Genomic DNA, 23886 nt, shown 5'->3' on the forward strand with positions numbered 1-23886 from the left:
GCACATCTTCCACAGGGCCGCCATTAACGTCTCCTTCAGATCCGGCACCTTCCCAGATGACTGGAAGCGGGCGGAGGTGGGCGGAGGTAAAACTCCTCCTCAAGAAACCCACGGCCGACCGGACGGACCTGAAAAACTACCGGCCCATCTCTCTCCTCCCCTTCGCGGCCAAAGTCACTGATAGACTCGTAAACGCTCAGCTGACCGCCTTTATCGAAGAAAACTTCATCCTAGACGTCTCCCAATCTGGATTCCACAGCAACCACAGCACCAAGAACGCCCTCCTCGCCACCACTGATGACATCCGCATGCTACTTGACCAGGTCACATCGCACGCTCACAGCCAGATTTCACGACGCTGGGATACAAGGAGACGCACTCGAGTGGATTCAATCTTTTCTCTCCGGCAGAACCCAGAGGATCAGACTCCCCACCCCACCTCCTGTTCCTCCCCGAACCCACAGAGATCAACTGCGGAGTACCCCAAGGATCATCCCTCAATCCCATGCTCTTCAACATCTACATGGCCCCCCTTGCCGCCATCGTCAGACTGCATAGGCTCTGCATAGTATCCTATGCCAACGACACCCAGCTCATCCTCTCACTCACGAGGGATCCTGAAAACACCAGACTCGGCTTCCAGGAAGGAATGAAGGATGTCGCAGCCTGGATGAAGGACAGCTGCTTGAAGCTCAACTCAGAAAAAACCGAGGTCCTCATCCTCAGACCCTTCTCCTCCGCCTGGGACAACACCTGGTGGCCCTCCTTCATCGGAAGTTCACCCACCCCTACAGACCATGCATGAAACCTCTGCATCATCCTCAACTCCTCCCTCTCCATGACCCACCTGATCAACGCCGGTGCTTCCATCAGTTTCATCTGCCTGCGCACCCTCCGCAAGACCTTCAAATGGATCCCCCTCGAATGCAGAAGGACCGCCACCCACGCGCTCATAACCAGCAGACTGGACTAAGGCAATGAACCTCTACACTGGAATCAACAGAACTCTCCTACACAGACTCGAAACCGTCCAGAACACTGCAGCCAGACTCGTCCTCGGGACTCCGCGTCACGAACACATTATCCAACACCTACAAGACCTCCACTGGCTCCCCGTCAAGAAGAGGATTACCATCAAACTACTCACCCACTCCTACAAATCCCTCCACAACATCTGACTCAAATACCGTAACAAGAGAGTCTCCTTCCACGTTCCCAAGAGGAACCTCCGATCCGGCGACCTCGCCCTGGCAGAGATCCTCCGCAGAAACAGAGCAGGCGGGAGAGCCTTCTCCTACATTGCAGCCAAGACCTGGAACGAGCTCCCAGTGAACATCAGATGCTCCCCGACCCTGCACACGTTCAGGAAGAACCTCAAGACCTGGCCACTGATCCGGAGCTGCATTCCTCTCCCCCCTCCAGCGCCTTGAGACCCTCATGGGTGAGTAGCACGCTCTATAAACACCTGATTGATTGATTCATACAGTGTAAGCCATAAGCCCAGTTTGGTCATAATATACTGTCACTTACAGGCGGGAAAATAAAAACTGGTTTGAAAGAAGCAGAGAAGAGTGAGTGTGTCAAGACACTGTCTTTCTCCTATGCATGTACAGAGCTAGGGCTTGTACTTTCATAATGCCTTAGGTTAGTACATCCATACATAACTATGCAGGGGCTGAAAAATTAAAGTTACTTGTGTTAATAAAATAATTAACATGTCTGTTATTTTTCACATGTTGGCCATTCTTTGGCAAGTTACTAGACCTCTGGGTTTCATTGTACTTTGTCAGGTTCTCTGATTTATCGCTTTCCAAGCAGCTGTTAGACCTGTAAAAAGCATTTGAATAAAATGTTAATGTTTAAAAAGCAATAAAACCATTCTCTGTTGTCTACTTGCAGGTATGTAACATTGTCGCAGGTCAACGATGTATCAAGAAGCTGACAGACAATCAAACATCAACGATGATCAAAGCAACAGCAAGATCCGCACCAGACAGGCAAGAGGAGATCAGTCGATTAGTGAGTTTGTGACGTATTCGTACTTGTAGAAAGTTGCAGGTTTTGAGGCCCCAGTAATCCCAGTGAACTAGAAAAGCTGTATTTTATTTAATGGAATGGTGTTGTAGATGTTGGCCACATAAAGTGCATTGTGGTTGCTAATGTGAAGTGGATATACGTTAGCTAGACCACTAACAGTGAATTTGAACAGCAAAAGAGCATAACTGTTCTCTGTGCACTGCAAGATGGGCCCAGTGGAAACATTCTTTAGACAGTCTGGTAAATACCTTCCCTTCTCATGGATCATGCGCAGTTCCAACGCAAAAACCTGTACAGTGTGTAGACATTATGCTCGTGCCTACCTTCACAGGTTTGTTTTAGGATCCTATATTGTACCAAATACAGCTGAAGCCAAAGGAGTCCAGCAAATCCAATGCAGCTGAGCACTCTCCAGCGCCTACAAAAGGCAAGATTTTCAGATTTTTTTTGTCTGCTTAAAAATAAAAGATGTCCCAAACTATACTATAGCACCTGTAAGCTCTGTCTGCTTTAACATTAAAAGAGCTAAAAAATAAACCATTCTATCACTTTAAAGATTCCTGCGGCTTCCATATACCATGATACTGACCGCAAGCAGTTGCCTAACTGAATGAAAAATGTCCTAGCTATCGTAATGGAAAATTTCAATTCTATTAAGGACACAGAGATGACGATTATGCTGTACTTTCTTAACTTTATAATATAGCAGCCATATAAAAACCACAACAAAGACTTAATTTTCCACCCAAAAAATTGGGATTAAGTCAACAGTTCAACATTAAAAATATCTAATCAATGGTGTTGGGCCCCACTTAATAGTCCTTCGTCCCTGTTGCTGCCTCTTCTTTCTTCATGCGACAGAAATCGAATAATATAGCCTTCAGTTCTTTTTAGACCAATCGGGTCCTAAAAAAAAGAAAAACAGATGCGAGTAAACTTCCACATTTGCGACTTTGTAACAGGTTATACAAGTCTTTGAAAAAGAAATATCCACGCAATATAAATCCATCACAAAGACTGTTTGCTACCCAACAATGGAATGCACAGTAGTACACACCTGTACGGAAGAATCCGGACGTAGTTAAACGCAGCATCCTCGCCTCCGTGTCCTTAATAGAATTGATTTCAAAAAGGAGAGGGTACCCCACTTTCACCAGGGAACAGGGTAGGAAGACAGTTAGTCAAAGGGGAAATCCCTGGAGTCAACTAGTCTACTAATCACAATAGGCCTTTCTTGTTGTAGAAAGAAAGGTCACAGTATGCCATGGGTATTCGGACAAACATAAAAATAGGTTTCCACAAAGAAATAGTCTTGTTTACAATCTAGATTTATTAAAATTACATATGAATAAACAATGAAAACAAGATAAAATCATACAATTCTTCCGAAACAATTAAAATCCACGATTAAGTATCTTGGAGGGATAAAAATAATTATTCAACAGTGTTACACAAACACAATATTACGGTACACAATAAATGGAAAAACAATCAAAATATGTTCACAATAAACAACAGACTAAACATAATCACAACAAACCCCTTATGTATAAGTGGCCCACTTGATATCTCTGCCACTGTATTTCACTAGATCCAATGGCCATGAACAATTTGGTTATTCTAAAGCTTTAGTGGAAAGATTTGATACCCATCTAAAGTTTTATCTGGCCCTAACTGGCCTAAATATATTAGGAAAAATGTGCGCAGTCAGATATCGTGCATTGAAACCTTTTGTCTCATTTACTCTAGGGGCTAGATTGTTAAGATTAACACATACCCACTCTGACTTTACACTATTCATTTTTCCTAATATATTTACAGATACGGTGTATCCATCCGTTCCCCGAAACCCCAGAAATAAGAAGTCCCGAGGAAGGTGCCACGATATCAAGTGTTAAGCACCGAAACGCGTCGACGCACTGTTTGGTCTAAAAGAATCCAGTTAGGGCCAGATAAAACTTTAGATGGGTATCAAATCTTTCCACTAAAGCTTTAGAATAACCAAATTGTTCATGGCCATTGGATCTAGTGAAATACAGTGGCAGAGATATCAAGTGGGCCACTTATACATAAGGGGTTTGTTGTGATTATGTTTAGTCTGTTGTTTATTGTGAACATATTTTGATTGTTTTTCCATTTATTGTGTACCGTAATATTGTGTTTGTGTAACACTGTTGAATAATTATTTTTATCCCTCCAAGATACTTAATCGTGGATTTTAATTGTTTCGGAAGAATTGTATGATTTTATCTTGTTTTCATTGTTTATTCATATGTAATTTTAATAAATCTAGATTGTAAACAAGACTATTTCTTTGTGGAAACCTATTTTTATGTTTGTCCGAATACCCATGGCATACTGTGACCTTTCTTTCTACAACAAGAAAGGCCTATTGTGATTAGTAGACTAGTTGACTCCAGGGATTTCCCCTTTGACTAACTGTCTTAATAGAATTGAAACTTTCCATTGCGATAGCTAGGAATTTTTCATTCTATGTCAGGACCGAAGGCGAGGATTATGCTGGTTTAAAGTTTGAAGGATTTTGGTGAGAATGACTCTGAGGCTGTTCGGCCTCATGGTCTCCTCTATCATGCTTGTGGACCATGCTAGATGGCACTTGCAGGCAATACAGTGGGACTTGAAGTTCCAATGGCCACAGCATCAGGGAAATCTTACTGACCTGGTTCAGATATCGGAGGGCACTACAAAAGACCTGCAGTGGTGGCTAACAAACCACCATTGGGTCTTAGGCAGACCCCTCCCTTCCCCACCCAGATATCACAGTAGTGACAGATCCAACTCTTCTTGGGTGGGGCAGCCATTTGGGAGAGGTGGAGATCAGAGGACTCTGGTTGCCAGTAGAAGCCAGGCTCCATATCAACCTGTTGGGGCTTTGGTCGATCCGATTGGCACTGAAAGCCTTTTTACCGTTCATCTAGTGAAGGCTAGTTCAGGTGTTCACAGACAACATTACCATGTGGTACTTCGGAAAACGGGGGTGTGGGGTCGTGGACCCTCTGTCAAGAGGCCCTGCGTCTCTGGACTTGGCTGGAACAGCAGGGCATTTCCCTGGTGGTTCAACATCTGGCCGGTTCTCTGGATGCCAGAGCGGACAAACTCAGCCGACGGTGCCTTGCAGATCACGAGTGGGGCCTTCATCTGAAGTTGACGCAAGGACTCTTTCAGCGATGGGGAGAACCTTGATTAGATCTGTTTGCCTCCGAAGAGAACGCACAATGTCAGCAATTTTGCACGTTGGGGTTACCAAGGCGGCTCTCGATCGGCGATGCTTTCCGTCGCGAGTGGAGCTCAGGCCTCTTGTACACCTTTCAGCCCATACCACTCCTTTTCAGAGTGCTCAAGAAGATCAGGAGCGACCAGGCACAAGTCGTTCTTCTGGCTCTGGACTGGGCACAGAAAGTCTGGTATCCCGAGCTTCTGGCAATGAGCATCAATCTTCCGATCAGGCTGCCCCTTCGGAAGAATCTTCTGTCGCAGCAGCAGGGGAAGGTTCTTCACGCGAACCTGTCCAATCTCTTCCTCCTTGCTTGGAGATTGAGCGGTGACAGATGACAGCTTTTGACCTTCCTGCCGAAGTCTGCGAAGTTATCCTGGCAGCCAGGCATCCCTCCATGAAGACGGTATATGCCTGCCGATGTAACACATTTTGTAAATATTGTACATAAGGTCTATTGACCCTTTATCTGCCTCCTTGTCAGATGTCTGTGTATTCTTTCCTTGGCCCAACATGGCTCTGCTCTGGGCACTTTGAAGGGGTATCTTTCAGCCCTATCTGCTTTTCTTCGGCTGCCAGATCAGCCTTCACTTTTCACATCCCCTCTTGTGCAGAGATTTTTGAAGGGGTTAACCCACTTGTTTCCCCTTCCCCTTTTATTATGTCACAGTGGGACCTTAATTTGGTCCAAACCTTTTTAATGTGCCCACTGTTTGAACCATTGCACAACTCTCCTTTGTGGCTGCTCACTATTAAAACAGCCTTTTTGGTGGCAATTACCTCTGCAGAGCGGGTGACCGAACTACAGGCAGTGTCATCACAGCCTCCTTACCTGACCGTCTTTCCAAACAAGGTAGTGCTCCAGACTAGGGCATCTTTTCTGCCTAAGGTGGTAACACCCTTCCATCTGGAAAAGTCTGTTACTCTGCCCACTTTCTATACACCTCCGTGTCCTTCTAAGGAAGAGGAGCGTCTGCACTGTCTGGACCCAAAAAGAGCGTTATGGTTCTACCTTGATTGCACCAAAGAGTCCTGGGTGGATGACCAACTTTTTATAGGGTATGTGGGAGCAAAGAAGGGGTGTGCTGTTCAGAAGAGGACCATATCACGCTGGGTTATCCTCTGCATAAAATATGTTACACCTTTAGCAAAGAAACAGCCTCCTAAAGGTCTTAGGGCCGATTCCACCAGGGCGAAGACCACCACCACAGATATATGCCAAGCAGCCATGTGGGTGTCTCTGCACACGTTCCCCAGACACAATTGCCTGGATTCTCATGTTTGCAGGGAGGGCCTGTTTGGCCACTCTGCCTTGCAGGATTTTCTGGTCTAAAGCTTTTACCCCAGTCCCACCTCCGGGGAAGGTATTGCGTGGGTATCTGTTCAAAGGTAAGGAATCTGCGGCTAAATGTCTCTATCAGATGGACAAGTTACTTACCATTGGTAACGCCTTATTATGGTAGAGATATAGTCTAGCTGCAGATTCCTTACCAACCCCCTCATCCTCCCCGCACTACGGAATTGTTTTTAGTGTCAGGGCTGTTCCCGTTCAGGGCCCTAGTTGTCTTTTTTAACACACCACAGTCAGTCACTTCATGGCTCCCTGCTTCTGGCGTAGAAAGCCATGAAAAGTACTGATGCGCCGGAGCCATGAAAAGTACTGAGCGCGCCGGAGTGGCATTTATATTGATGACGCGGATGTCACGACGATGAACCCGATGCCGACGATGTCACGTGGAGTGGACCAACGCCATCTATTGGCATGCAAGGGTTCTGCTATCAAAATTTTTATGGATCCAACCTGACCCTGGAAGTTCGAAGGTAAGGAATCTGCGGCTAGACTATGTCTCTACCAGACAAGACGTTACAGAAGGTAAGTAACTTGTCCATTTCTCCTGGCATGTATGTGACTTGCAATTCTGCTGCTGCAGGATTAGATATGAGAAACACAAAAATACGTTTTCCCTCACCTGTCAGGAAAGAGCACGGAGAAAGCGCTATGGCAGGCTGAGAGAGCGTGATAAATGTGCACTCACCTGCAGGAGCAGGTTACTGACAGTGCATACTTCAAGTTGCACAAAACCAGTCCCTGTCAACTGAAGCCCACCGAGGAATCTGGTTTTTCTATGAAGAAGTTGGGAGCAGGAGACTAACCTTGAAATCGGTTGCCTCCTGCCTGAATCAGGAGGGTTGGCATGTATGGGTCCGTGGGGTGTCCTGGGGACTGCTGAAAGCCAACACAGGAGCCAAGGGGGAAGTCAGTATTAATCCATCCACCAGCAACTGTCAACCTGCGACAATGCTGAAATTGGTTTGAGGCACTCCGGGCAGGCGATGGTGGCTCCTGTTACACCTGCCACAACGCTTTAGAGACTGGGACCACATGCTTCTTAAGAAGCTACTAAACACCTTTGATGGGTGACCAGAAAAGACTCTTCTACCCCTCCCACCCCTATTGACCAGCTTAGAGTCTGGGGGCGAAGGATGCCATTTTGAGGAGATTGGGCCTGCCCTGAAGAACGGCGTCCTATCTCCCACTGTGCATGGATCGGCCTTAATGGCGGCTGCCTGGGAGTGATCCGAGCAACAGTGGGGCAGCGGTAGGCAATGACCCCGTCCAAAGCAGCCCAGGGATCTTCATGTGAAGGCTCGTTGCATTACTGGTACCAATCTGTAGATGGCTTGACGAGGTGAGGAGGAGGGCATTAGATGATTAAGGGGTTGATCGGTCCACTTAAGAAGGCAGCCCATTTTTACAATCTCTCCCAAAGTGCTTTGAGAGGTTAGACCTTCTTGAGCCCTCCTAGCCCTGTGAACGCCCCTGCAAAGAGCCCCACTCACTTTACTCCAGTACTGCTAAAATCCAATGCTTCCCCACATGATTAGGGATGTCTGTTAATATCCTTCCAGGCCCCTTAGATGGGGCCTTAGCCTGATTCTTTAATGTTTTTCTTGTTAAATTCCGAATTTATTGTATATTAGTTGATTTCGACACAATGTGAGGGCCTGTTATTTAGGGATGGGGATGGGGCGTTTGCAGTTTTTACACAGTACTGTTCGTCAAGGACCCATATGCCATACCACGCCTTAGTTTATATAATATATATCCCTGATCTGCAGCAACAATTTACATGACAAGTCGGGAATGGCAAACATCTAGCTATATACATAGTTAATATAAAATTGATTACCCTTGTTGTGCAGGGATTTAACTTGCCAATTAAATGCAGAATGTTGTTAAAATGGCTTCAAAACAAATAATGTACCATAGCATTATTACAGAAGACACATTTCTTTAAAAAAAACACACCACACTAAAACTCTATTGGTTTCCCAGACAGTATCACTTATATGTATCAAATAAAATGAAGGGCTCCACAATTCTGTTGAGGAGAGACTTATCTTCTTGATACTCTCACACAAGACCATGAGAGTAGACTCCTGGACAATAGAGGTACAATGCAAAATGGAATGTTTGCAGTGTTTTCCAGCTATGGTCCCAACAATTCCTTTGATCAACCTCAGTTCCCTGCCATTTAAACCGTCTCTCAAGGGCTAGCTACTACTCTATTCTTTCTTGTGTAAATCATTTTTAAATTAATTAATAATATATTGTAGCATATTTACATGTATTTTATTATGTTTACATAGTTGTGATTGTCTTAAAAATGTATGTCCATGATGAAGCAATAAAAATGGCATAACACTTGTTGGCCAATTTTTTAAAAACCTTATTGAAATAAAGGCAATTAATGAAGGGAAGTGCCCTTCGCCTAATTTTCCACAACATTTTTGAATTTTCGAAACCAGTCAGGACAGACTATTATCCATAAAGGATTGCATGGTGCCAGTCCATAAGGCATAATTGCCCATTTCTGGATTATACGTTAAGTTTCCATGTTCCCCAGCATGTCTAGGTGGATATGGATTGTAGATCTTGACATGTAGACATAAGTCTCTGACTAATCCTCTTGAAAGGTCACATTACCACTCTGATGAAGATGTTGCATCTACATCCTATACTTAGACATTCTCAACAGGCTCACTTGGAGTTTCACTGGTTGATGATGTCAAAAAGTACTATAAAGTCTTGAGGAGCCAATAAATTGAACATTCTTTTGGAAGCTCCACAGATCCACAGATATTGTTTTCCTTCATTATGGAAACATTTTACCAAGAGCTTCTCCTAGGCCCCTGTTGCTGCTGGTCCCAGGCGTTTTAGAGGTAGACAATAAATATTATGTAACCCATCAATTTTTAAAGCTGCCACTCCTTGGTGACTGACAAAATATGGACGGATGGTAAACTGGACTCTGTCATAGTTTTTGGTGGTGTGGAGGTCTCAGCCATAGAGATATATGTCCCTCCAGATAAAGAGATTCAAAAGATAGAGGCAGCTGATAATAAGTTGCATGGAAGTATATCAACAGCGTCAAAACGACATGCGCAAATGCCCTTTAAGGAGATATGAGTGGGAGTTGTGGGACAACCTTAAAAAATCAAGGAATCTCAGCCAAAATTTGTTAAGGTGGTTTAAGAGGGTCTTTTTTCTGCTGTACCAAGTTGCTAGCGACCCTGCAGAATTAGCAGCTTTGGAGTACTGCCGCAGTATCACACTGCAGAAATCCTCCTGGTTAAGCCTCACCACTCAAAATGGTTCTTCTCTCTTTGGACAACACTGAAGAAGAGAGGCAGAGTATGAAAAATGAGGTGGAAAAGTTTAAAGCTGTTACCTTGAAGAAGAAGGAATTTTTCAAGGCCCAATTGGTAGTTTAAATGGCATCAATGGTCTCAAAAATCACAGAAGCACCAATATCATCAACAGGGCAATAAGTAATAACCAAACTTATGTATGGTCTACCTTTACTAAAAGAGCTGCTAACTCAGACAATTTTGATAGATACACTCCTTACAGGCTGTGGAACACATCTGCATATTCTTTCATTTCAGGGTATGGTCTAAGGTAACATTACATCACTTTTATGGTGCTTATAGCAGTCCATTTAGCATTCAACACTTTTTTGCTCTCTCTGATGATGAACAGTATCCTGTTTTAGATGGACAGTACCACAACAATGCACTATTTGTAACTGATGAAGGTACCTGATCGACACCCTTGTCTCTTGTAGTGGGAGGATTTGAACATTACTACTAGCCATGAGTCTGTTCATTAAAGCAGTTAATCTCTGTACAATACAGAGATCCTGACCAGGTTTTGCAAAGAAAATCAGGAATGGGTCATAGGATGTAGACCTGTTGACCATGCCTCTGAAAACCAAATGCCCAAAGTTTGCATCCAGATGATAGGAACTTTGTTCTCTGGGGATGCCCTTTTGATTAACTAGTCTCATACCTTCCTTTATGTTTATGTGCCAATTCTATTGATACGATTAGTTTAATTGAAACTTCAGGACAACAATGGTCCTTGTTGTTTGTGAATAGTCTTTACTGGGCCTTGTTCGAATGTTGTTAAAATCACACAGGAGATTTCAATAGAAACATAACCTTTTCTCCAGGCTTTAGGGTCAGATGTTTCATCTGAACCAGATGTCATTGTATTTGGCATTACGGGTCCTGAGGTCAAGGAGCATGGAGATCTAAGTCTGCCTCAATCAGACGTAGACATGCTAACGGAAGAAAAACAAATGTCAATAAGAGCCTCCTTTTGCTGTCAAATGGAAAAGATTGTGATTATGGTGTCAGCAGCAGGTCCATAACTCTCGCTCCTGCCAAGGGGAGGTCATTTTGCCGTACTAGTACATCTCTCAATGTGGTGCTCTCTGAGTTGGTGCCTCCTGCATTTAAGCCCATTTTCAAGGCATCAAGGTAGCAACTCTCCTGAAAGACGGTCACTTTATTTGCCATCACATCAGCATGTAGGGTTAGTGAGCTAGAGGTCTTTTAGCTCTTGAACACTATTCAGTTTTTCAGTCTAATCGGGCCGACATGAGAAATTCTCATTCTCTTTTATTAATCTAAAAGATTCAATGTAAATAAATCCATTACTCTGTCAGTTTTGTTAAGTAATGTTCTCTGGCCTTAGGAGACTTTAGTCATTTTAGCCATGTTTAGACAAAAAGAGGACAGATCCTCTTCCTATTTTCATACATTGCCATCTACTATCAATGGATTAATAAGCCCCTTTCCAGGTAGTACAAAAGCTCATTCTGCCAGATTAAAAATGCAACAATATTCCAGTTTAGTAACATTCTGTTAACATATATTGGTATAATAGCCACCTGTGTGGGTCAAGCTCCTTTAGCAAATTTATTCAGATAGATGTAGTTTTTTTTTTACCTTTGAACAGCTAGTTATGAATCTTTAATGACATATTTTGTACCCTTAAGACAGGAAGCCACAGGTATTGAGTGATGTGTTTGATACTACATTCTAACATTTATGACTATTGATGATTTTATGATGCAGAAGAATAAAAAATGTCCTAGCTGTCATAACGGAAAGTTTCAATTTTATTAAGGACTTGGAGGTAAGGATTATGTTTTATCTTTCTCCACTTTATTGAATAGCAGCCATTTTTCTTTCTATTTATCAAACAAACTGCATTTCCCATAGAACATTGGGAATAGTAAAACAAATGATGTCCAACAGTTCCCCAATGCACTAGGTGTCCCATCAGAGGCCAGTATCCCCAAACGTAGTCCTTTGCCTCTGTCACCAACTCCTCTTTTGTCGCAAAAGTCATGCCCCAGCTCTCTTTCGAAGAAATTGACTTTCCATTCTCCGCTCCTGAGAACGAAAAGACAGTATCAGTTGATTATACTTTTAATAGCTCTAGAAGACTATCAACCTGTCCTGCATTATCTGCAGATGTTACAATACACATGGTATGCATTAGTACTGATTGTTGGGTCAGCAACACTGTATAATTTATACTAGAGATTCAAAATCTTTACCTACAAGTCACAGGGAGGGCTTTCAGAATGAAAGAACGGTGGGTGGGGTAATCCTCTCCTCCGTGCCCTTATAGAATTGAAACTTTCCGTTATGATAGCTAGGACATTTTTCATAGTATGTCGGGAACAGATTCGAGGCTTATGCTAGTTAAAAGCTTACTTACCATTAGCTGAGCCTTATCCAACACTGTTTTAAAATAGAACCTTTTAAAGGTTGATTCAGAGGACCAATCACCCGCGTTCATGACATCTTCCAACCGGGCTCCCAAAGGAAAGGCATTAGACGCCATCACACCACAGGCACAGTGCAGACCAAAGTTCCTAAGATTTGTCCCCGCTTCCTGCATCACCCAACGGGCTATGGTTGGGGAGAACACTGCCATATGTTGTTTCTGAGAGCAATTAGAAGTTGCTGCTTGTCTGCGGCCCAGGATTCCTCAGACATCTGTTCATAGCTTGACCTTGCACTGATACCACAGCCGGCTGGCTGCTTATCTTTTAATCTGTGTTTTTAATAATTTAATATTGCATTGCACTGTTGTTCCTCTGTGTCCGACCCCCCCCGTTTTTTTCAAATTGGAGCCAGCACAGACACCCACAATACCCAGGACAGAAACACGATCCCTCCCTAGCATTTTGGGGCATATTATCGTATTTGGGGTGACTGAGATACCTGTGGCCGATTCTAGGGCCATTCACTTATTGTGCTCGGCCGAATTTGACGGCGGCCATCTTTGATAGGGCTACTTTGATTCGGCGCTCTAGCCTCAGGTATAAAAGCCGAGGCAAAGTGCTGCTCGCGGGAAAGCTTGACCTTGCACTGATACCACAGCCGGCTGGCTGCTTATCTTTTAATCTGTGTTTTTAATAATTTAATATTGCATTGCACTGTTGTTCCTCTGTGTCCGACCCCCCCCCCCGTTTTTTTCAAATTGGAGCCAGCACAGACACCCACAATACCCAGGACAGACACACGATCCCTCCCTAGCATTTTGGGGCATATTATCGTATTTGGGGTGACTGAGATACCTGTGGCCGATTCTAGGGCCATTCACTCATTGTGCTCGGCCGAATTTGACGGCGGCCATCTTTGATAGGGCTACTTTGATTCGGCGCTCTAGCCTCAGGTATAAAAGCCGAGGCAAAGCGCTGCTCGCGAGAAAGCTTGACCTTGCACTGATACCACAGCCGGCTGGCTGCTTATCTTTTAATCTGTGTTTTTAATAATTTAATATTGCATTGCACTGTTGTTCCTCTGTGTCCGACCCCCCCCGTTTTTTTCAAATTGGAGCCAGCACAGACACCCACAATACCCAGGACAGACACACGATCCCTCCCTAGCATTTTGGGGCATATTATCGTATTTGGGGTGACTGAGATACCTGTGGCCGATTCTAGGGCCATTCACTCATTGTGCTCGGCCGAATTTGACGGCGGCCATCTTTGATAGGGCTACTTTGATTCGGCGCGCTAGCCTCAGGTATATAAACGGTTAGTCATGACTCCGCGCAGCGGACGCGCACAGCGGGCGCGCATGAATCGCGCCGGAGTCACGCCAGAGTCCAGCCCGTCTGCGCCCGTCTGCGCACGAACGGGTGCAGGGGCTGGGGCTCTCGGCTATAGGCTTTCGTATACACAGGATGCATTATACCACTTACAGAGGGGAACCCAGTCATTGGATCCAACCACGCTAGCCTTATTAGAGGAACTGTCTATTCGCGGTTCATGCAGCAGTAAGTCCACCTCCTATTCCCATACCCTGAATCTGGCTAGCCTAAATACTAGATCACTGCAGTGTCATAGTCTTGAGATTTTCACCCTACTCCAAGCTGGAGAAATCGATGTCCTAACATTGACCGAGACCTGGCTCTGGGAAAATTCACTACCAGACATTATAGCCGCAGTTCCTTCAGGTTATGACATAACACTGGCATAATCGTATGGGTGATGCCCGTGGGGGAGGACTAGCTATACTTTTTAAGAAAAACCTAGCTGCAATTAAAATCTTGACAGAAACAGTGGACCTGGCCGATATGCTGGCAGTGAAAATTATGTTTGATAATTTGTGTTTAATCATTCTCACTGTCTATCGCCCACCAAATTCCACCTCGGCCTTTAACAACCTATTTATGGCCAGCATATCGGATATATGCTCACGTTATAAGAACATAGTAGTTACGGGAGACTTTAATCTACACTGGGACAAGGAGAAAAAGGAACCAGCAGCTAGCTCTTTGGAGACAACAATGTGTTCGCTTGGTTTCAGTCAACTGGTAGACTCCCCTACGCACATAAAGGGCCATATTCTTGACCTGGTCTGGGTGTTGGATCCTAAGATCACCTCAGTAAGAGTTTTCCCTTGTATCTGGTCAGACCACCACCTGATATATTGTGATGTCCCTATTGGTGCAAAACCCCCACAGCCCCCACCAAAATTTAAAAAGACTCGTCAATGGAAAAATGTTGATGCACAAACATTGACTTTGTCGCTCAGGGAACTCACTCAACCCACGGCGCCAGGCGCCGATATAGACCAAGAGTGTAGAGAGTTAATGGGTGATTTAACAAGGGCAATTGATCAGATTGCTCCAGTGAAGTCCCAGAAAATGAATAGTGGTGGGAAGGGAGCCCCCTGGTTCACACCAGCTCTAAGAGAGCATAGGAAAGATTTGCGAAATGCTGAGAGAAACTGGAGGAGAAAAAAAGACCCCGAATCCTGTGAACAATACAGGGAGTTGCTTCGGGCCTATAAAAAACATATACACGAATCCAAAGCGACATTCTACGAAAATCGCATTAACAAGGCAGATAATGTTCAGAAGGAAACTTTTAAAATCCTCATGGAACTAAGTAAAAGAACTCTAGAGACCATCTTCAATTGCGACACCTTTTTGAAATATTTCCTAGAAAAGGTTGAGATTATTTTACAAGATATAACAAGTACCAGAGTTGGCTCCACTGAACCATATCCTGCTAAAACTTCAGGTGGAATGTACTTGTCTAGTTTTCCCCTGATTGATTCATTGAGCCTAGAAACTTTAATGAGGAAAACAAAGTCAGGCTCCCCAGCCGACCCATGTCATCCTAGTGTGTTCCGCCTAGCCCGCCTCAGCCTAGAAGAACGCATTCTGTCCATGCTAAATAGGTAATTGAACATGGGACAGCTGCCAGCTAGCTTTAAAGAAGCCCGGGTGAAGCCCCTAATCAAGAAAGCTGGGGCCGATCCCAAAGTATTAAAAAACTATCGGCCTATTTCCCAGCTTCCATTTCTCTCTAAGGTGCTTGAGCAGCATGTTCTGAAGTCCCTGGCTGCGTTCCTGGAGTCCAACCATCTGCTCCATGACATGCAGGCAGGGTTCCGTGCCCACCATAGCACCGAGTTAGTCATGCTCTCGGTGCTGGACGACCTTAGAGGGTTGGCTGACCGAAAGAAACCAAGCGCCCTGATACTTCTAGACCTATCAGCGGCGTTTGATACCGTCAGCCATACCATACTCCTGGATAGGTTGGTCAGGTTTGGGTTTCGGGGCTCTGCTTACCTCTGGCTGGAATCCTTTCTGTCTGGGCGAACCCAGAGGATTCAGCTGGGAGAGGAGGTATCAGGAGCAGGAGACCTGACATGTGGGGTACCCCAAGGCTCCGCCTTATCCCCCTTATTGTTCAACCTATACCTGCAACCACTAATAAGCACCTTGGTTGAGATGGGCTGTCGGGTGTTTAACTATGCAGACGACACTCAGTTGTTGCTGAACATAGATGACACCGTACGGGCCCAGTCGCTGGCACAGGAGATTCTTAGGTACACTGTTAACTGGATGTCCAGGAATCTCCTGAAGATTAACCCCGAGAAAACAGAGGTGTTAATTGTGTCATCCACTTGTTCTCCCTGGTGTGACCTCTACTGGCCCCAGGAATTAGGGCCCACACCCAAGCCAACAATCGCGGTCAAAAGTCTTGGCATGAGAATAGACGGCGCCCTCTCAATGACCAATCAAATCTCTGCGGTAGTGGGTACTTGCAACGGCATCATAAGACAACTGCGCAAACTTGTTCCACTTCTTTCCCAGTCCATGCTTCGCACGATAGTTTCCGCCACCATACTGTCGAGGCTGGACTACGGAAATGCGCTCTACCTGGGCTTACCTAAAGCCTTAACAAACAGACTGCAGGTAGTCTTAAATGATGCGGCAAGACTAATCTTTAGACTTCCAAGGAGATCACACGCATCCCCGCTGTTGCTGAGTCTTCACTGGCTACCAGTGACGCAAAGGTCGGCTTTTAAGAGTCTCTGTATAGCCCATAAGGCTATCTACGGGCAAGCCCCTTCCTATATCAAGGAAAGACTAGTTATCTACAGGCCCGAAAGAAGCCTAAGGTCCTCCGAGGCTCAGTTGCTTGTATGTCCTCGGTTCAGGCTAGCAACAAAAGGCGGGAGATCCTTCTCGGTCCTACTGCCCAAAATGTGGAATGAGCTGCCTGAGTCTCTTCGCAAGGAAGGAAATCTGCTCCGCTTTAGGAAAGCCCTAAAGACAACTCTATTTAGAACAGCGTTGAGCTCAGTACAGATCTAATTCGCCTCCTGTGGCTGCCCGAGCTGTGATGTCATTGTGGTCAAAAGCGCCCTGAGACCTGCCGGTGATTTGGCGCTATACAAACCGACATAAACATAAACAAACATAAACATAGGCACTGCACTACGCACAACTTAGGAGAATTCAGGAAAACTGAGTATTCAATAACCCTAGTATTAGACTTTGTGCATCTGGCCAGCCTAAAAGAGAGTCCAGAGAGAGAGAATGATCTTCCTGTAATGTCGAGGGCTCGAACGCCCAAAACCCTCCTGCATGACACCATGGAGAGCAACATCGCTAGTTTCACGGATAACTTTTTCCTTGAGAGAAACTGATTCGGTTACTAGGACAGAAAAATGGTTACAACTCTATTAACATCCCAAAGAGCCGAATAACGAGTTCCGGAGACAAGGAGAGTCTGTTCTCATGTAGAAGCCTACACACAAAGGGATGTTCCTAACCGGGGAGCCCTCTACCGGAACATGACCCGCTGAGATTTCGGTGCAGAAGGTGTTAATTCACTATTTCGGCGCCCACAGGATCGCAATTGTGTCGCATAAACCAACAATGCCATCTATTCTAAGCTGATATATCGCTTGATGGTGCTGTCTGACCATGCCTTTGATAGGAGGTCCGCAATGTGTGCCGAAAGGCCTTGTAGTTCTCCACTCCATGAGGCAAAGTGATCCTGCTTGGACCATCTGATGCTGATTCCGATCTGGATTGAGGAGAGTTGGAAACAGGGGAGGGAGGGATTGGAAAATTCCAAGAAATTTCCAGAAGATACAGAAAACAAACTTGAGCTTTCCAGACCGAAATGGTCAATACCACTTCCGCCCGCTGGCATCTGAGCTGGGCTGACGCTCTGGTGATCATTGCGAACCGGGGTAAGGCGTAGCCCTTCTCTAGCTGTCAGTTCTGTAAAAAGGTATCTGTGGCAATCGCTAGGGAATCCAGCCCTTATGAAAAATCTGGGTAGTTGTTGATGCAACATGGAGGCAAAAAGGTCCACAGAAAATGGACCCCAGCGATCTTGGAGATTGGCTAAAATTTCCGAATGGAGTATCCAAAAACTAGAGTCCCTGAAATGCCGGGATGGCTTTTCGGTCACCGTGTTCTCCTGTCCTGGAAGGTACACCAATGTGACGATATCTGGTGGTCTAGGCAGAACTGCCAAAAGCTGGTTGCTAAATCCGACAGGACCTTGGACTGTTTGCCCCCTAGGTGATTTATGTATCTGACGGCAGAGACATTGTCCATCTTTAAGAGGACACATATCTGGATTCTGTCTCGCGTCCATCACTTGACCGCAAAGGTTCCTGACAGGAGTTCCAGGCAATTGATGTGTAATTCCTGTTCCTGAGGGTGCCATGACCCTCCTGTGGAAAAATCTGCACACCACGCGTCCCAGGCTGATTTGCTGACTCAATGATGAGATCCCGGGCAGAGCCGAAACGCGCTCTGCCGTTCCACACTTCAATATGTGAAAGCAACCAGTGATCTCCTCGCATGCTTCCTCCGAAAGGTCTACCGACTGGGAATACAAGAGTCCCCTAAGCAAGTGCGTCGACTTGAGGTGTTGAAGGGCACAGTAGTGTAAGGGTCTTGGTAAGATCGCCTGGATGGAGGCGGAGAGAATGCCCGCCAGGCGTGCAATCTGTCTCAAAGACACTTAATGTGCTCCGAAACTGGTGCCTGATTTTCACCACCTTCCTCGAGGGAAGACTCAATGGAGCCTCTGTGTAATCTATACCAAAACCCAAGAAAAACACTTTTTGCACCAGAATCAGCAGGGACGACTTCTCGTTTAAAACTAAGCCAAAGCTTTCAAGCAGCTTTCGAACAGGCCGGCATCCAGGGCCTCGCGCTGGCATGGGTTAAATCCTTCCTTACTGGGAGATCCCAGACCCTCAGCCTAGGTACATTTAGGGCTCCCAGGGAGCACCTGCCTTGCGGGGTCCCCCAGGGCTTCTCTCTATCCCCCCTTCTCTTCAATCTCTATCTTCGCCCCCTTCTTTTTTCTCTGAGGCAGTGGGACGTCACCGTCTTTAATTACGCGGACGACCTGCAACTCGTTTTTTCTTTAAACTCCCCCTCTGCTATCCCTACTTTCCAGGCAGTTATGTCCCATGTCTTTCAGTGGATGTGTCAGAACCAGCTTAAATTGAACCCAGGAAAGACGGAGCTCCTCTTGCCTGGTAAGAGCGCCGCCCACTGGGGTCCACATTTCTGGCCGGCAGAGCTTGGCTCCCCTCCCACCCCGGTGGCCTCGGTGAAAAGCCTCGGGGTCACTATTGACGCCGGGCTTTCTCTCGGGCCGCAGGTGGGGACGGTGGTCTCCTCCTGCATGTTCCAGCTGCGCAGGATTAGGAAGGTGGCCTACCTCCTCACCCCCGATGCTCTGCTGCAAGTCATCATGGCCCTCGTTCTCTCCCGCCTGGATTTTTCGAATTCCATCTACCATGGTTTACCTAAATGTTCCATCTATAGGCTGCAAATCATTCAAAACCAGGCGGCGAGACTGGCCCTCGGGATACCGAAATGGCAGTCTGCCAAACCCCTCCTCATTAAATTGCACTGGCTCCCTGTTAGCCTAAGGGCTGCCTTTAAGCTTGGCTGCCTTATTTTTAAGTCTCTCTCTGGCTCTTGCCCCGCTTTTCTGAAATCCCTCATTCGGCCCTATTGTCCTTCACGTAACCTTAGATCACTACACTTACACCTCTTGGTTGTCCCTCCCATCAAACTCTGTAGATCTGGTGGTCGGAGATTCGCTTACCTCGGCCCCAAACTCTGGAACTCCCTCCCTCTCTCAGTCAGGATCTCTGGCACTCTTATCCAATTCCGTAAATCACTAAAAACCTGGCTTTTCCCACAATCTAGCTAAAAGTCCCTCTGTTCCTTTCAGCACCCTACCAGCGCCATGAAACTCACGGTGACAGTGTGCTTTACAAGCACCCCCTTAACATAACATAACATAACAGGTAGACCACTCCTTGTGGCTGGGACAACAACTTGTGGGGATCTACCCCCAAGAGGAGCATGTCGTCCAGATATTCAATTTGGAGTGTCGCTTGGGCCTTGAGATGTTCCGTGACCGGTCTGATGAGCTTCGTGAACCACCACAGGGCTAAAGAGGTCAAAACAAAGGGTTGCAAACTGAAGCGCTTGTTGTTGCCATATAAATTGGAGGAACCGCCTGTGCGGTGGAAAAATGGGGATAAATAGATAGGCATCCTTGAGGTCCAGATGGACCACCCAATCCCCGGGGCGTAACACATTGTGAAGGAGGTGGATCCCCTTCATTTTGAAATGGCAGTAGACTAACCACTCATTGAATTCACGTAAATTGATAACCATTCTTTCGCCCCATCTAACTTGTCAACCAGTAAAAGGTTGCTAATGAAGCCCTATGTGTGAGGGGTAGTTGGGCAGAAAGATCCTTTTTTCAGCACTGAAATAAATCTCTGCACCAACCAGATCCGCATCCCGATGCGAAAACTGCAGAGGTCTGGATCATGTACCCTGTTAGGGGGAACCACAAACCTCTATGTGAAACCCCTGAATTGTTTGCAAGACCCATGCATCGCTTGTAATGGATTGCCAGTTGATTAAAAAGGATGCCTGGCCACCCCCTACTTGCACTAGGGAAGAAGGTTGAACACTCACCAGCATTGGAGGCAGCGTCAAAGCCCCTGTATCCCCGGTCTCTGAAGCACCATCCGCGGGTCTGGTAAAAGTTGCCATAGCAGGCTTGGTCTTCATATTGCCTGCGCCGGGAGCCTTACCCTCTAGCAGCATTTTGGGAATTGGAGCGGCCTCATGTAAAACCCGTGAAGCAAAGCCCCACTTCATGGAGGATTGGGCCTTCTCAAGGGACATAAAGGTACTGACAAATTTCCCCAGCTCCTTGATAAATCGTTCACCAAAAAGGCCTCCCTGAGCCACTGCCCTTCCTCTGAATTTTCGAGGTCTCCGGATGTATGACGTTACAACGCATACATTCACAACGCATACCATTACAACAAAACTTTTACAACGCAGAATCCATTACAACGCATGCAATTACAACGCATGCCATTACAACATAAGTATATTTTTTTTATTAATGGGAATGTAATAGCAGTGTAAGTGTTGGATAGTGTAGGGGTTAAAATTACTATTCTAACTTTTAGCCCCCCTGCGTAATAGTAGGGTAAGTGTTGGATAGTGTACATACCCATACTTACGTTGTAATGGCATGTGTTGTAATAGCAGCTGCGTTGTAATGGCATGCGTTGTAATGGATCCTTCATTGTAAAAGTTTCGCTGTAATTGTAGTGCGTTGTTTTAGTTGCGTTGTAATGGCTGTTTCCCGCCCACGAAGACCAACGCCCGTCGTACCCACCCAGAGAGGGCCTCTGGGGATAAAAGGTCCCCCAAAACCTTGGCATCTTCTGCAATGTGGAGGATCCTGGTGAGCGGGCCTAGGGCATCCAGGAGTTTATCCTGGCACTCCAGCCAGGACCAGTCAATGCACTTTTTGGGGTCTTTAATAAATGTTGCCAAAAAAATTGCCATTCTCGAAGGCAATTGCGGGCATCTTTCTCCAGCGGGGTTCCGATCCACATCATTCTGCCACATAATTTGCCACCTTAGAGGAGGGTGTCAATTCAGCAGAACGCGGGTGTATGAGCTCTTTTGGATCTAAAATGTAGGGCCCTTCATCCTGAGGGGGGGCTCTATGGCTGGGGGCATAGGGAAGGGTGCCACGGGTGCGAAGGCCTGGGTTCCTCGTCCATGTCTCTGTGGGCCTCTGCATCTGGGGGCGTGGAAGATGTTGGATCTACTAACCGACTTGCGGACTCTCCAAGTGTGGGGATTGGTGGGTTCTGATTCAGGAATGCCCCTCTGAGGCGTACATGTGACCGAGAAGGATCTCCCTCCTTTTGTTGCTAGCCATGTGATCCACCCCTTCCTCATGGGGGTGCTTGGTCGGTATGGGTTTCCCATCAGTGGGCTGGGCGGCAAAGGCTAAAGTGCCCTGAGTCTGGGCCAATTTTGCGCATTCACGCACAATCTGCTGTGACGATCGCTGTTCCATGGGAGCCATGGCTTCTTCCGCAGCGCAGTAAATGGAGGCGTCTACAACATCGTAAAATTCATTGTTCCATGGGAGGGCAGCTAAAGGATCCTCCTCAAAAAGAACGTCACACATTTCGATCCATGGCCAGTGATTGAGGTACAACACAGTGGGGCAGTAATAGCGGAGTTTCCACTAGATTCTCAGAAGCACTATCTGGAGCCCTTAGGACCTGTCTTCAGCAGTGAGAGCAAAGTAATACGGCAGTTATTAATGGGATACCTGGTTAGGGCAAACCCAAGCGCTGCGCTACTGCTGTGGCTACTAATATGGGCTAAGCGCTAGCAATTTGGGGGCTGGAGTCCAGTGAGTTAGTAATGAGCAAAGGCTCACAGTCAGAGGGGTCCACGCCGAAGGAGCACAAGCCCGAGGGACACCACACCTCTGGCCCTTAATTTTAATAATTGGGGTGCTGAGGCCAACTGGGAGCGTGTCCCCTATAGACTTCCCAGCCTGTCAACAATACAGACCCCTTTGGGGTGTCAATGCATGCACTTACACCGGCCCTTCAGGTAACAACCAATTCAGGCTTGCAAGCCTGTACAGACCCCAGATATGGGCGTCAATATCCAGGGGCAGGCATCCTCACCTCTGGTCCTGATATAGAATTGTTTCCTTAGTTGTCATCCTGGTTCTGCATTGTAGAAATCTTCATTGAAGGTATAACTGACCCTCCCTGAGTTTTGTCTTTTGTTACATACAGAATCAAACGCAGGGGTTGTTTTCTCAGTGTCCTCTAAAAAGAACTGACTCAGTGAGGCATTTACGGGCCCATGGAGTCTTAAAGTGGCAGATGCCTTTTTAGCTCTTCTTACGTTAAAGCCGACCAGGCTGCTCTTTTACTCACTGCTTAGAGAGATAAGGTGACAGATTATGGTATAGGTGCTGCAATGAAGTTTTATGAGGGCTTTGTCTTTCTAAAAAGTCCTAAGAAAACATTTGTTAAATATTTCCTTAGATGGACTGAGGAGTATGTTCTTCTGCATTGGAGATGCTGTGCTTTTCATTCTCTCTTAAATATATTTGGATGTTAAGTGTTCTGGGGTTCCTGCATGCAGCGGGGAATTATTCTAACAATTATCACTTGAATGAAGGTTTCTCCAATGCAGAACCAGGGCTAAATGTAAGTAACCATTTTTGTTATTCGTTTTTAATTTTCATGTCAGAAGAACTTTTATGATCATGACTCAAGTCTACAATAGAGATTTGTACCGAAAAAGATTGTAATGAGCATTACGGAAAGGTGACATAAAGGCTGGGTCAAAAAATTATTTTTTCTAATGTCGCAAATTGAACTTCCACCTAATTAGTATTGTTTACATTTTTTGTGATATCAAAATTTAGTGCATCATACAACACACCGATCTGTTAGAAATGTTAATATGTGCATCTAGCTCTTTATTTTCACCAGAATGCATGCATGATATTGATATATATATATATATATATATATGTGCAAACTGATATTTTACCTCACGGTAAAAAAGAAAGAAGCGCACTCTCTTGTCGACAGAAATGAAGGCGGTTTTATTCACAAGGTTCCACGATGCCTAACGCGTTTCACCTTAACATAAGGCTTGTTCACGGGATCTAATCACAAAATATGTCAAAGTAACTTTGTCATCTATATGGTAGAGTGCCCTTGCACACTAAGGTATATAGGAAGCACGATCTTTGAGGCCAAAAAAAGAATCTTAGAACACATCAGAGCCACAAATCATAAGGACCGCACAAACGCCATAGCAAAACATATGGAAACACATCATGATGGCAAGTGGGAGTCTTTAAAATATTGGGCTCTAGAACAAGTCCCAAAGACAGAAAGAGGTGGCGACCGTAAGAAAATCCTGAGACAACGAGAATCAAAGCACATACTCTACTTCAGAACATTAGATCCGAGGGGTCTAAACCAAAATGAAGAACTTTATGTGCATCTCTAAAAATCACTCAAAAAACTACTCATGAGTCCGAATGACATCTGACATCTCCATCTCAAAAAAGTTCACCAGA

The 23886-nt window shown here is 45.7% G+C and overlaps 1 protein-coding gene across 1 annotated transcript in view; it reads left to right on the forward strand.

Moving 5' to 3' along the window:
- The window catches only part of LOC144823032 (protein argonaute-3), a 1185091-nt gene that overhangs the window by 735894 nt on the left and 425311 nt on the right, over nucleotides 1-23886 (forward strand). Inside the window, exon 9 of the mRNA XM_078681169.1 lies at nucleotides 1900-2019. Within this exon, the coding sequence (XP_078537295.1) occupies nucleotides 1900-2019 (120 nt within the window). The remainder of the gene's footprint in view (nucleotides 1-1899; nucleotides 2020-23886) is intronic.

The sequence above is a fragment of the Lissotriton helveticus genome, chromosome 3_1 (assembly GCF_964261635.1).
Source record: "Lissotriton helveticus chromosome 3_1, aLisHel1.1, whole genome shotgun sequence".
Lineage (NCBI taxonomy): Eukaryota > Metazoa > Chordata > Amphibia > Caudata > Salamandridae > Lissotriton > Lissotriton helveticus.